This window comes from Ranitomeya variabilis, chromosome 4, assembly GCF_051348905.1.
Source record: "Ranitomeya variabilis isolate aRanVar5 chromosome 4, aRanVar5.hap1, whole genome shotgun sequence".
NCBI classification, from domain to species: domain Eukaryota; kingdom Metazoa; phylum Chordata; class Amphibia; order Anura; family Dendrobatidae; genus Ranitomeya; species Ranitomeya variabilis.
In genome coordinates this window covers 254,357,305-254,372,591 of record NC_135235.1, presented here as the reverse complement: position 1 = coordinate 254,372,591, position 15,287 = coordinate 254,357,305, and the positions used below count along the sequence as shown (strand labels likewise).

The 15,287-nt window shown below is 47.3% G+C and overlaps 2 protein-coding genes across 8 annotated transcripts in view; one reads left to right on the top strand and one right to left on the bottom strand.

Annotated features, from left to right (window-relative positions):
• EI24 (EI24 autophagy associated transmembrane protein) overlaps positions 1-2,579 on the bottom strand; it is a 31,836-nt gene extending 29,257 nt beyond the window's left edge. Inside the window, exon 1 of the mRNA XM_077249598.1 lies at positions 2,413-2,579. The gene's annotated coding sequence lies outside the window, so the exon portion shown is untranslated. The remainder of the gene's footprint in view (positions 1-2,412) is intronic.
• Positions 2,580-14,322: 11,743 nt separating this feature from the next.
• FEZ1 (fasciculation and elongation protein zeta 1) overlaps positions 14,323-15,287 on the top strand; it is a 140,201-nt gene continuing 139,236 nt past the window's right edge. Inside the window, exons 1-3 of one of the 7 annotated variants that reach the window (XM_077249596.1) lie at positions 14,323-14,443; positions 14,521-14,571; positions 14,888-15,021. Coding sequence is in view for 3 of the 7 variants with exons in the window: in XM_077249591.1 (XP_077105706.1) it covers positions 14,970-15,021 (52 nt within the window). In the remaining 4 variants the exon portion in view is untranslated. Of the gene's footprint in view, positions 14,572-14,887; positions 15,022-15,287 lie in introns of all 7 variants that reach the window. The other 6 variants (XM_077249591.1, XM_077249589.1, XM_077249597.1 and 3 more) reach the window with 6 other exon arrangements.

Genomic DNA, 15,287 nt, shown 5'->3' with positions numbered 1-15,287 from the left:
GGCATGCTGGGGGTTGTAGTTTGGAGATCACTGATCTGGGCTGTATACAGGGTGTCGGGGCATGCTGGGGGTTGTAGTTTGGAGATCACTGATCTGAGCTGTATACAGGGTGTCGAGGCATGCTGGGATTTGTAGTTTGGAGATCACTGATCTGTGCTGTATACAGGGTGTCGGGGCATGCTGGGGGTTGTAGTTTGGAGATCACTGATCTGGGCTGTATACAGGGTGTCGGGGCATGCTGGGGGTTGTAGTTTGGAGATCACTGATCTGGGCTGTATACAGGGTGTCGGGGCATGCAGGGGGTTGTAGTTTGGAAATCACTGATCTGGGCTGTATACAGGGTGTCGGGGCATGCTGGGGGTTGTAGTTTGGAGATCACTGATCTGGGCTGTATACAGGGTGTCGGGGCATGCTGGGGGTTGTAGTTTGGAGATCACTGATCTGTATACAGGGTGTCGGGGCATGCAGGGGGTTGTAGTTTGGAAATCACTGATCTGGGCTGTATACAGGGTGTCGGGGCATGCTGGGGGTTGTAGTTTGGAGATCACTGATCTGGGCTGTATACAGGGTGTCGGGGCATGCTGGGGGTTGTAGTTTGGAGATCACTGATCTGGGCTGTATACAGGGTGTCGGGGCATGCTGGGGGTTGTAGTTTGGAGATCACTGATCTGGGCTGTATACAGGGTGTCGGGGCATGCTGGGGGTTGTAGTTTGGAGATCACTGATCTGGGCTGTATACAGGGTGTCGGGGCATGCTGGGGGTTGTAGTTTGGAGATCACTGATCTGGGCTGTATACAGGGTGTCGGGGCATGCAGGGGGTTGTAGTTTGGAAATCACTGATCTGGGCTGTATACAGGGTGTCGGGGCATGCTGGGGGTTGTAGTTTGGAGATCACTGATCTGGGCTGTATACAGGGTGTCGGGGCATGCTGGGGGTTGTAGTTTGGAGATCACTGATCTGGGCTGTATACAGGGTGTCGGGGCATGCTGGGGGTTGTAGTTTGGAGATCACTGATCTGAGCTGTATACAGGGTGTCGAGGCATGCTGGGATTTGTAGTTTGGAGATCACTGATCTGTGCTGTATACAGGGTGTCGGGGCATGCTGGGGGTTGTAGTTTGGAGATCACTGATCTGGGCTGTATACAGGGTGTCGGGGCATGCTGGGGGTTGTAGTTTGGAAATCACTGATCTGGGCTGTATACAGGGTGTCGGGGCATGCTGGGGGTTGTAGTTTGGAGATCACTGATCTGAGCTGTATACAGGGTGTCGAGGCATGCTGGGATTTGTAGTTTGGAGATCACTGATCTGTGCTGTATACAGGGTGTCGGGGCATGCTGGGGGTTGTAGTTTGGAGATCACTGATCTGGGCTGTATACAGGGTGTCGGGGCATGCTGGGGGTTGTAGTTTGGAGATCACTGATCTGGGCTGTATACAGGGTGTCGGGGCATGCTGGGGGTTGTAGTTTGGAGATCACTGATCTGGGCTGTATACAGGGTGTCGGGGCATGCTGGGGGTTGTAGTTTGGAGATCACTGATCTGGGCTGTATACAGGGTGTCGGGGCATGCTGGGGGTTGTAGTTTGGAGATCACTGATCTGAGCTGTATACAGGGTGTCGAGGCATGCTGGGAGTTGTAGTTTGGAGATCACTGATCTGGGCTGTATACAGGGTGTCAGGGCATGCTGGGAGTTGTAGATTGGAGATCAATAATCTCTCTATATACAGGGTGTCGGGGCATGCTGGGGGTTGTAGTTTGGAGATCACTGATCTGTATACAGTGTGTCGGGGCATGCTGGGAGTTGTAGTTTGGGGATCAATAATCTGGGCTGTATACAGGGTGTAGCGGCATGCTGGGAGTTGTAGTTCTGCTATATCTGCTTGGCGATCACTGATCTGGGCTGTTTGAGGCCTGAGGATGTTCCATTACAATGTATCAGTGCAGGTAAAGTGTCAGACCGGATACAACTGTAACAAACCCTCAGCTGTGACAACTCATAGGTCAGGACAGGATTGTAGTGATCCTATCGGTGAGTGTGAGAACTGATACTGGGGGTCGGACTTAGTTACCATCTATGTTGTGCCGGACAAAATATATATATATATATATATATATATATATATATATATATATATATATATATATATATATATATATATATATATATATATATATATATATATATCCCCATGGCGACCAGCTTGTTGGCAACCGTAACCCATGGAAATGACCAGAGAAGCAACAGGCGCCCGACGGAGCATATAATGTACAGAGAGTGAAGCCCCGGGACCCCCGAATACGTCCGCACAACATGTCAGCCCCACAGTCACACCGGGCTATAAACCATCCCGGCAGCGCCCGGCACCGGCCGCCATGACAGCACAACACAGCAATCATCACCCCGGCCGCTCACCTACTGGACTCTCCCTCCACAGCTGGACCACAACACCCGGGCCGGCCCGCACTGCGCATGTCCAGCGGCCGCGCTGCCTGCTGGGAAATGAAGTCCTGGTAAGAACAACTGACGTCTGCCTGGCGCGCTGCATGCCGGGATGTGGTGGTGTCTACACACTCACCCGCTGCATGCTGGGAGATAGAATCGCGCTGTGTGAGGAGATTTCCCGCGGTTTTATTTTCCCGCCTTTTTGTAATCTGGTCACAGAGAATTGTGTTCTGTATTTTCTGACAGGATTTTTTTTACGCATAATCTAGTTTTCCTGTGCATTTTCCAAAAAATACAGGTACTGCTGAGGAGCCATACTTTGAACCGTGATCGTTGTATGTAAAAACAAGCTGATTCTCCAGGGCCGGACGATGGTGACGACAGCAAACAATGGTGGCAAAAAAAAAATGTAAAAAAAATAATAATTTTCAGTGACCAGTAATGGTTTCAACTTTCTGCAGCAAAACCAATTTTTTTTTATGGAGAAAATGTGGCAATTCTAATTTGTTTTTATTTGTATATATCCACCTCTCGTGTCTCCCCTTTTCCTCATAGTTTGTAAGCTTGCGAGCAGGGCCCTCATTCCTCCTGGTATCTGTTTTGCACTGTGATTTCTGTTATGCTGTAATATCTATTGTCTGTACAAGTCCCCTCTATAAGTTGTAAAGCGCTGCGGAATATGTTGGCGCTATATAAATAAAAATTATTATTATATATTCATGTACATCATTATTTATATATTTTATATATCTATCAGCTTGTTTTAATTGTTTGCTCTTTGTAGCCCTGTGACAGGAGGACTGACATGGGAGCATTCAGCAGCCTTCACGTCCTGTTCACACTACCACTTACACGCTGCCGTCATATAGTCGTATAATGGCTCCTTAATGTCGCCGTACATTGTGGGGTGGGAAGGGGCTGTTGTGCCTGTTCTCCTCGGACAGATGTGTCGGTATTGGGGCCTCTACTCCAGGACCGGTCTGGTCATGGGCCGCATTGTCTGCTACGTTGTTACCAGTATCCGTGTTCTCAGGACTCCCATACTGTTAAGAGATGTGATGGAGCACAAACTCGCTGATTCCGTCACTTACCTCAGCAGCTGCTGGTACCATTACAAATATTCGTCTTGTAGTAAATCTTGCTTTCCTCCATCCAGGGTAATATTAGTAATATTTCCTATCTGGGGCCGGGGACAACATGGGCCTGTGTGATTTCAAATGCCAGGATTGAATTTCAGCCCCAGTCCGTACCTGCTCTACTCTGTTCCCGAATCTGCCTTAGGGCTGTCCCACACGTCCAGATAATTCCGGTACCGGAATAAATCGGTACCGGAGTTATCCGTGTCCGTGTGCCTGGGAACTCACGTAGGCCATACGTGCGGCACACGTGTGCCGCCCGTATGGCGAGTGGGTACCACACGGAGCGTGTGGTACCCTGCATCGTGCTGAAGCCGCGATTCATATGTTCCCTGCAGCAGCGTTTGCTGCAGAGAAAATATGAATAATAGTGTTTAAAATAAAGATCTATGTGTCCGCCGCCCTCCCACCCCTTGTGCGTCCCCCCCCCGCTGTTCAGAAAATACCCGCCTCCCTCGCTGCTTCCTGGTCTGGCCACGGCTTCTAGTGTATGCGGTCACGTGGGGCCGATCATTTACAGTCATGAATATGTGGCTTCACCTCCCATAGGGGCGGAGCCGACTATTCATGATTGTAAATGAGCGGCCCCACGTGACCGCATACAGTAGGAGGCGCGGGGCAGAGAGGAAGGAGTGACAGCCAACGGGGGAGTGGGTGAGTATTTTCTGAACAGCGGGGGGGCGCACAGGGGTTGGGGGGGGCGCACAGGGGGTGGGAGGGCGGGGGACACATAGATCTTTATTTTAAACACTATTTTTCATATTTTCTCTGCAGCAAACGCTGCTGCAGGGAACATATGTATCGCGGCTTCAGCACCATGTGGGGGGGACAGCGCTTACTGTAGCGCTGTCTCCTGCACGCACACGGACCCCAGACGGAGAACGTCCGTGTGAGGTCCGTGTTTTACACGGACCCATTGACTTTAATGGGTCCGTGTAATACGTGCGCTCCCACGAACACTGACATGTCTCCGTGTTTGGCACACGGAGACACGGTCCGCAAAAAATCAATGACATCTGAACAGATGCATTGATTTTTATGGGTCTACGTGTGTCAGTGTCTCCGGTACGTGAGGAAACTGTCACCTCACGTACCGGAGCCACTGACGTGTGAAACCGGCCTTATGACCACAAATCATCTGCCTCATTGGGACACACCATGCAGGCAGTTTGGGCCATGTTCACACATTTGCTGCTTTTTTATGCACATTTTAAACAGCAAAGTCAGACATTTCAGAAATCTCCTGCACACATTGTTTTTATTTCCCTGACTGAATTAGAAAACTTCTGCAGACTGCTGTCACGTCTTGTAGCAGTTTTTCACACACACAAACAATGAGGAAGTGCAAAAAACATAGGTATCCGCTTTTGCTGTGTTTTTAATGCAAAAATCTCAGTTGCATCATGATTTTTTATGCACTAAACATTATCAGCATGCACAAGAGACAAATGTAACTGATAAAAATGCAAAACCTCCTTTTTTGTAAGCAGCTTCTTTATTGACAGGAGAGCAGGTTTTGCCTGCAGAAAAAAAAGCAGCAAAAATACAACGTGTGAACATAGCCTTAACACTGCTTTTTTTTTTTTCTTCAGATTTCTGCAGCAAAATACCCAATAGCAATCTGCTCTGATTATCGCATTTGTTCTACATGTGTTCATTTTAGTACATAAAGGCCATTTTCCCTTGTACCAGTTTTTTTTCTGTTTTTGTGCAGAAAATGACAGTTTAAGCTGACCCCCTTTTTTTTCTAAGGGTATGTTTCCACGTTCAGGAAACGCTGCTTGTTTGACGCTGCGCAGCGCTGCAGCGTCAAACAAGCAGCGTCCAGATGTTCCAGCATAGTGGAGGGGATTTTATGAAATCCCGTCTCCACTATGCGTGGAAACCCGCACGCGGCGGCCCTGCGACTACGGACATGCTGCGCGTCTTTTCAGATCGCAGCATGCCCGTACACCTTGCGGGGACGCAGCGTCCCCGCAAGGCATATCACAGGGCCCTATGGGAGCGAGCGATCATCCCGGATGTGAAGAGTTAACACATCCGGCATGATCGCGTCCCAGGAAGGGGGCGGGGCTTAGCGCCGAGCGGCTTCGCCGCTGCGGCAATACCGCCGCCCCTCCGGACCGTGGAGCCATACCCTAAGGCTACTTTCACACATCAGGTTTTTTGTTTCAGGCACAATCTGGCAATTTTTGGAAAAAACGGATCCGTTTTTTTTTTACGCCGGATCCGTTTTTTTTCCCATAGAGTTGTATTAGTGCCGGATTGTGCCTGATGGCCAGACATTTCATCCGTTTTTTTCCGGATCCGTCCAAATATTCGTTTCCGACGGACGGAGAAAACGTCCACTGCAACGTTTTTTGATCCGGCGGAAAAAAAACGCACAGTGACGGAATTGGCCAAAAACACATGAAACGGAGATGTGAAACACTGAATCCGGCGCCCAGATCCGGTTTTCAAAGCATTTTCCATACAAATCATGCAGATTTGCCAATCTGGTCCCTCTCCCCCTCCCCCTCTCTCTCCCGAACCAGGAAGTCAAAAAATCCATGCGCATTTAAAAAGACCAGATCCAGCTAAAAAACGGATCCGGCGCATCAGTTTTTCACAATTTACGTCGGATCCGTTTTTTTTAAAATTAGCCGGATTTAGACTGAAAACAAAAAACTGATGTATGAAACTAGCCTAATTTGGACAACATTCAATCGATTTGTGAATCAAGTTACAGGCAATTGTGTGGTTTCATACTACGCCGACTTCAAACATTGATCAAGTACGAACCCAAACTCAACAACCTCATGTACATAAAGCGTCATAACTGTATAAATGGAAACTTCTGTACATTTATGTCCCTAAGGCCGGGATCACACATACGCGAGATACGGCCGAGTCTCGCAGGTGAAATCCCTCCTCTGGCGCCGGCACTGCGGAACGGAGTGTGCAGCCGCACAGCAATACATGGAACTGCACGCTCCGCTCCCAAGTGCTGGCGCCAGAGGAGGGATTTCACCTGCGAGACTCGGCCGTATCTCGCGTATGTGTGATCCCGGCCTTACTATGTTAAAGGAAATCAGTCGGGTCCCTCATGCGTTCCAACCCAGCAGCATTTACTTATTTATGAGTAAACTCCCTAACCAGTCCTATGTAATGTTTTTCTGTACAAATGAAGTTTAAAAAAAAAAAAACATTTATATTGTCTCCGTTTGCTGTACTAATAAGGGCTTTGACTAATCGATGGGCATTAGTTGCCCCCTAGACTAATCAGCCCTCTTTCCTTGTTATCCTCACCATTAATGCAAATCTAGCACATGTGCCCATTCCATCAGGCTCACTGCATCTCTGAAGCCCGGTGTTTGTTTCCCGGCTTCGGAGGCACCCATGTCCGGAAGTTCAGAAGACTGCTTCCAGTCATGCGCAGTGCGCAAATCTGAAGCTGAAAAGCGTACACCCGGCTTCAGAGTCGCAGCCACACCCACGATTTTTTGCTAGCACCGATTGTAGGCGTTTAACCCCTCTGATGCCAAAAGTGACAGCGACATCGAGGAGTATCGCACAGAGAGTGAGCTCCCTTTGAGCTGATTGTCCCCTTGGTGACTTCTGGCTGCAAGATCAGCTATATGTCACTGTAGAGTGACGTCCCATCCTGGGACAATTCTGAAAAAAAAAAAAGTTGTTAAAATGTTTAAAAAAAAAAATAAATAAATCGCCAAAAAAAGAACAAAAAAATGAAAAAATATTAATCCAATAGATACATTTATTTATGTAAAAAGAACAATAAAAGTACACATTTGGTATCCCCATCGTCTGGAACAACCCGACCTATAAAACTGTCCCACGCGTTAACTCCTTTAGTGAAAACAGTAAAATAAAAAACAAGGCAAAAAACTATGCTTTATCATCATATCGCCGAACAATAAGTGCAATAAAACACCATCAAAAACACAATGTGAATAAAAATGCTACCTCTGAAAATGTCACCACAAAAAAACAAGCCACCATACTGTTCCATCAGCAGAACAATAAAAAACGTATAACTGTCAGAATAAAGCGATGCAAAAACAATTTTTTCTATAAAACGATCTAAATGTGGTATCGCTTTAATCGTACTGAACGAGTTTTGCACTGTGCCTTCGACCACATATGAGGTATAGGTGAACTCAGGAGAAATTGCACAACAAATTTTGGGGTCCATTTCCTCCTGTTAACCTTGTGAAAATGCAAAATGTGGGTCTAAATTTTTTTTTTTTATGGGATAAAGTGTCATTTTTGCTTTTTCACTGTTAATAAATGTTATAAATGTCTGTGAAATAGTTGGGGGTTCAAGGTGATCACCACACATCTAGATAAGTTCCCTGGGGGTCTAGTTTCCAAAATGGTGTCACTGGTGGAGGATTTCCATAGTTTCAGCACATCAAGGGCTCTCCAAGCGCAACATGGGTGCGCTAATTATTCCAGAAAATTTTGCATTCAAAAAGTCAGATGATGCTCTTTCCCTTCCAAGCCCTGCCATGCGCCCATACAGTAGTTTACTTTCACATATTTGGTATCCGCGTACTCAGGAGAAATTGCACAACAAATTGTAGGGTCCATTTTCTCTTGTTACCCTTGTGAAAGTAAAGTAAAAAAAAAAAATAGGTCTAAATTAAAATTTTTATGAAAAAAGTTAAATGTTTTTTTTTCCTTCCACATTCCATTAAAGGGAATCTGTCACCCCAAAATTGCGGGTGAGGTAAGCCCACCGGCATCAGGGGCTTATCTACAGCATTCTGTAATGCTGTAGATAAGCCCCCGATGTATCCTAAAAGATGAGAAAAAGAGGTTATATTAGGCCGGTTTCACCCGTCAGTGGCTCCGGTACGTGAGGTGACAGTTTCCTCACGTACCGGAGCCACTGACACACGTAGACCCATTAAAATCAATGCATCTGTGCAGATGTCATTGATTTTTTGCGGACCGTGTCTCCGTGTGCCAAACACGGAGACATGTCAGTGTTCGTGGGAGCGCACGTATTACACGGACCCATTAAAGTCAATGGGTCCGTGTAAAACACGGACCTCACACGGACGTTCTCCGTGTGCGGTCCCTGTGGCGTGCAGGAGACAGCGCTACAGTAAGCGCTGTCCCCCCCACATGGTGCTGAAGTTGCGATTCATATCTTCTGTGCAGCACCGTTTGCTGCATAGAAGATATGAATAATAGTGTTTAAATGAAAGATCTACCTGTCCGCCGCCCCCCCACCCCCTGTGCGCCCCCCGCTGTTCAGAAAATACTCACACGCTCCCACGTTGGCTGTCGCTGCTTCCTGGTCTGGCCGCAGCTTCTACTGTATGCGGTCACGGGGGCCGCTCATTTACAATCATGAATAGTCGGCTCCGCCCCTATGGGAGGTGGAGCCGCCTATTCATGACTGTAAATGAGCGGCCCCATGTGACCGCATACAGTGGAAGCCGCGGCCAGACCAGGAAGGAGCGACAGCCAACGAGGGATGCGGGTGAGTATTTTCTGAACAGCGGGGGGGCGCACAGGGGGTGGGGGGGCGGCGGACAGGTAGATCTTTCATTTAAACACTATTATTCATATCTTCTATGCAGCAAACGCTGCTGCACAGAAGATATGAATCGCGGCTTCAGCACGATGCAGGGGACAGCGCTAAACTTTAGCGCTGTCTCCTGCACGCTCCGTGTGGTACCCACTCGCCACACGGGCGGCACACGTGTGCCGCACGTATGGCCTACGTGAGCTCACGGGCACACAGACACGGATAACTCCAGTACCGATTTTTTCCGGTACTGGAATTATCTGGACGTGTGGGACAGCCCTTATACTCACCCAGGGGCGTTCCCGCTGCTGGTCCGGGTCCGGCACCTCCCATCTTCATCAGATGACGTCCTCTTCTGGTCTTCATGCTGCGGCTCCTGCGCAGGCGTACTTTGTCTCCCTGTTGAGGGCAGAGCAAAATAGTGCAGTGCGCAGGCGCCGGGAAAGGTCAGAGAGGCCCAGCACCTGCGCACTGTAGTACTTTGCTCTGCCCTCAACAGGGAGACGAAGTACGCCTGCGCAGGAGCCGCAGCGTGAAGACCAGAAGAGGACGTCATCTGATGAAGATGGGAGGCGCCAGACCAGCAGCGGGACCGCCCCTGGGTGAGTATAATCTAACCTCTTTTTCTCATCTTTTAGGATACATCGGAGGCTTATCTACAGTATTACAGAATGCTGTAGATAAGCCCCTGATGCCGGTGGGCTTACCTCCCCCGCGATTTTGGGGGTGACAGGTTCCCTTTAATTCATGTGAAGCACCTGAAGGGTTGATTAACTTTGATGTGCTTTTGAGCACCTTGATTAAAAGTTTGAAAATTGCAAACTTTTCTCCAAATTTCTAATTTTTTCCACAAATAAATTAAGTCATATCAAAGAAATGTTACCACTATAATGAAGTACAATACGTCACGAAAAAAAAACAATCTCAGAATCAGTGGGATCCGTTGCAGCGTTCCAGAGTTGTGAACTCATAGGGTATGTGCACACGCTGCGGATTTTGCTGCAGATCCGCAGCTGCGGGTCCGCAGCAGTTTCTCATGCGTTTACAGTATAATGTAAACCTATGGGAAACGAAATCCGCAGTGTACATGCTGCGGAAAAAAACGTGCGGAATCGCAGTGGTTTACATTCCGCAGCATGTCAATTCTTTGTGCGGATTCCGCTGCGGGTTTACACCTGCTCCAATAGAAAACTGCAGGTGTAAACCCGCAGCGAAATCCGCAATAGAAACCGCGATAAATCTGCAGGAAAAAACGCAGCGGTTTTGCCCTGCGGATTTATCAAATCCGCTGCACATACCCTTAAAGTGACAGTGGTCAGTATTGAAAAAAAATTGGCCTGGTCAGGAAGGTGAAAACGGGCTTCAGGGTGAAGGGGTTAAACCTCATTTGTACAGAAAAATGTTATACAGGACTCATTAGGTAGGAAATTTACTCATAAAGAAGTGAATGCTGCTGGGTTGGAGGGCATCAGGTACCTGGCAGGTTCCCTTTAAAAAATCTCTGCCTCTTCTCAATTAATGTAAACTTTTTTTTTTTTTGTTTACATTCAGAGGCTGAATGTATCACAGCTGAGAATTTGCTACAATTGTATCCATGCTAGGCCTGTCCCATACGTCCAGATATTTCCGGTACCAGAGAAATCGGTACCGGAGTTATCTGTGTCCGTGTGCTCACGTGGCACATCAGTGTGGCACACGTGCGGCAGCCGTGTGCCGCCCGTGTGCCGACTGGGTACCACACGGACCGTGCAGGAGACAGCTCTAGAGATAAGCGCTGTCCCCAGCATCTGGTGCTGAAGCCGGAATTCATTCCTTCTTCCCAGCAGCGTTCGCTGGAGAGAAGGAATGAAAAATCATTGTTTTTTTATTTTTTTTGTGTTTAAAATAAAGATCCTTGTCACCACCCCCCTCCCACCCCCTGTGTGCCCGCCCGCTGGAAATGAAATACTCACCCGGCTCCCTCGATGCATCCTCTCAGCGACGCAGCTTCTTCCTGTATGAGCGGTCACGTGGTACCGCTCATTACAGTGATGAATATGCGGCTCCGCAACCTATGGGAGGTGGAGCCGCATATTCATCACTGTAATGAGCGGCACCACGTGACCGCTCATACAGGACAAGCTGCGACGCTGAGAGGAGGCATCAAGGGAGCCGGGTGAGTATTTTATTTCCAGTGGGCGGGCGCACAGGGGGTGGTGACAAGGATCTTTATTTTAAGCACAAAAAAATAAAAAAAACAATGATTTTTCATTCCTTCTCTCCATCAAACGCTGCTGGAGAGAAGAAATGAATGGCGGCTTCAGCATCACAAGCTGGGGGGACAGCGCTTACTGTAGCGCTGTCTCCTGCACGGCACATGGACAGCATCCGTGTGCGGTACGTGTTTTACACGGACCCATTGACTTTAATGGGTCCGTGTGATCCGTGCCCTCCCACGAACACTGACATGTCTCTGTGTTTTTCAAACGGACACACGGTCTGTGAAAACACGCTGACATGTGCAGAGACACATTGATTTTAATGTGTCTACGTGAGTCAGTGTCTCCAGTACGTGAGAAAACTGTCACCACACGTACCGGAGCCACTGACGTGTGAAACCGGCCCTAGACAGTGTTCTGTCAGCAGTAAGGAGCTTTATAATTTGCTACAATTCAGTCTGAAGTACAGGCTGATACATAACATGAGAAAGAGTTGTCTGCTTTTCAGTATATTACATCTACACAATTCAATCCTTGCCGTTTTGGTGATATTTTGCTCTCTGAGGGTAAGTTCACACTGGGCGTTTTTGCTGCTTTTTTATGGTAATTTACAGCTGCTTTTTACAATACGAGTAAAGCCTATGATATTTCAGAACTCTCATGCACACTCATTGTTTTTTTTGTGTGATCAGTATTTTGTGCTTTGCTGCGTTTTTTTGGGACATAGAGCATGTCACTTCTTTCAGCGTTTTTACTGCGTTTTTTCACCCATTGACTTGAATAGGTGTTGAAAAAAATGCAGGTATCATTATTTGCTGTATTTTTGCTGCTGAAAATCCAAGGATATTACCATGGACAAAGAGAAAAAAAAATGCACCAAAAACGCACCTTCTTTCCTGACAAGAAGATCAGGTTTTGCTGCAGAAAAAAAAGCAAAAACGCCCTGTGTGAACTTACCCTGAAAGTGCCTATGCACTAAGGCCGGTTTCACACGTCAGTGGCTCCGGTACGTGAGGTGACAGTTTCCTCACGTACCGGAGACACTGACACACGTAGACCCATAAAAATCAATGCATCTGTTCAGATGTCATTGATTTTTTGCGGACCGTGTCTCCGTGTGCCAAACACGGAGACATGTCAGTGTTCGTGGGAGCGCACGTTTTACACGGACCCAATAGAGTCAATGGGTCCGCGTAAAACACGGACCTCACACGGACATTCTCCGTCTGGGGTCCGTGTGCGTGCAGGAGACAGCGCTACAGTAAGCGCTGTCCCCCCCACATGGTGCTGAAGCCGGTATTCATATCTTCCCTGTAGCAGCGTTTGCTATAGAGAAAATATGAAGAATAGTGTTAAAAATAAAGATTTAGGTGTCCGCCGCCCCCCCACCCCCTGTGCGCCCCCTCCCCCCCCCCCCCCCGCTGGTCAGAAAATACTTACCCGCTCCCTCGCTCCTTCCTGCTCTGGCCGCGGCTTACTGTATGCGGTCACGTGGGGCCGATCATTTACAATCATGAATAGTCGGCTCCGCCCCTATGGGAGGTGGAGCCACATATTCATGACTGTAAATGATCGGGCCCACGTGACCGCATGCAGGAGAAGCCGCGGCCAGACCAGGAAGCAGCGAGGGAGCGGGTAAGTATTTTCTGACCAGCGGGGGGCGCACAGGGGGTGGGGGGGCGGCGGACACATGGATCTTTATTTTAAACACTATTCTTCATATTTTCTCTACAGCAAACGTTGCTGCAGAGAAGATATGAATCGCAGCTTCAGCACCATGCAGAGTGGGTACCACACGCTCCGTGTGGTACCCACTCGCCATACGGGCGGCACACGTGTGCCGCACGTATGGCCTCCGTGAGTTCCCAGGCACACGGACACGGATAACTCCGGTACCGATTTATTCCGGTACCGGAATTATCTGGACGTGTGGGACAGCCCTAAAAGGGAGCAATTCAATCGCCCCTCCCTGGCCCAGTGTCCAGTCGTTCGTGGCCACCTGTCTTCACACACAGCTTCCCTGGTGCCTCTTGGTGATTAGAGCCCCACAACATCTCATAGAGCCAAGTCACTAGGTCTCACATTACCTTATGAAGTCACAGACTTAGTGAGCAGAAACCAGAAAAAACCCTCAAATATTTTTAGTAGCTTTGAAGCGACAAAAATGTTTGCTTTTATCATTATTCAATTGTGCTTTCACTCTCATTTCATTCACTTTCATTCTCTGTCCTTATCGGGACATATGTCCTGCATCCCCCTCAGGTGTAGGTGAATACGTTCCTACAACTGATATATTACACATCCTTTTTTTTTTTTTTATAGTGTTTTTTTTTCTCTTTTATGCCTCTGCTGTTATGGCCCGAGCTTCCAATACCAGAACACCAGCTACAAGTATATGTAACAATGCCGGCGATACGGACTGTAACAGCACCAGCCTCTTTATTGCTGAATAGATTCATGTCTGCTTCCATTTATCAGTCATACTATGTATTTAGAGCCCCTGATTTTTGTTATATATACTTGATGATGTATATATTTACTTGCGTATTCTGATATTTTGTTATTTATTATTTTATATGTTAATAGAGGTAAAAAAAATATATAATATATATATATATATATATATATATATATATATATATATATATATATATATATATATATATAAAATGGACAAATTATGGTACCAACCATAGTACCACTACTGTGTTGAGATAAACTATATGGAAAAAGTTTGTGCCCACTCCACATTTCACCTCCTGGAGCTTTTCTGACCTTCCATATTCCATCCATTAATATAGAGTTGTTCTTCAACCCCCCACCCTTGTAGCTATGGCAGATCTCACTCTTCTGGGAAGACTTTCTACAAGCTTTTGGATGCATCTGTGGGACTTTTTGCTCATTTATCCCAAAGAGCATTTATGAGGTCAGACTCTGATGCTGAGGAGAGGCCGGGCTCACCATCTCCTGTCTAGTTCATCCCATAGTGATTTGCCAAACCCAGACTCCTCCATTAGATGTCAGATCGAGAAGTGCGATCCGTCACTGCACAGAACACATCTCCTCCAGAGTCCAGTAGTGGCAGCTTTACACCTCTTCGTCCGACGTTTGGCATTATGCTTGGTGATGTATGGCTGCCAGCACCAGCCGATAGCAAAGCTTTGTTTGTGTTTGCACTAATGGTTTTTCTTTTACATGTTTTTAGAGTGTCTGAGTTGGGTGCTACCCACAGACGGGTGCAGCACAGAATGACACGGTAAGTATCCACAACCCCCAACATCTGCATGCAGCATTCACGCCCCAGGAGCAGCAAGCAACATTCCTGCGGTGCAAAGAGCAGCAAGGTTTTATAACCGCTCACAAGCGTAATACGCACTTTATAAGTAATGCAGAAAAATTCAAAGAATCTGTTTGTTTGTTTTTTTTAAAAAGGTAAATGTCTCCATCTTCCTTATAAACCATGTTGACTTGGAGCTGTCCCCAGCACCTGATGTGCTGATATGTAGATCATGCCACATGCAGCATCTCTATTTATACTGCACATAGAACGTATGTATTTTACCTCCACTCAGGACTATTTCTCACCCAGGGGAACGCTGGATCCTCGTTACTATGGAAACTACATTAACATGGCAACCCTGTGATGGTCTGTGAATGAGAAGCGGGTGCATTGTGGGAAAACTCATAATAACGTTCAAGGAAGGAGGTGAGTGAATTCTTTCATTTCGTATTGTTCTGAATAATTAGACCATACAATAGACTGATGTAAGGGGATTCTTCGTCTCACAGTAATGGATTTGCAGACGATAGCCGAAAAGCAGCATAAAATGCATATAAATGTCTCTTCTCTCTGTGTATTGCAACCCTAACACAATGACGTCGTCGTAATGTTCCATCAATGAATGTTTATATGGTGTCAGTAGACAACAGGGGGCGCCACATTGGTTGCTAATGCGTGAGGAAAAAATGCAC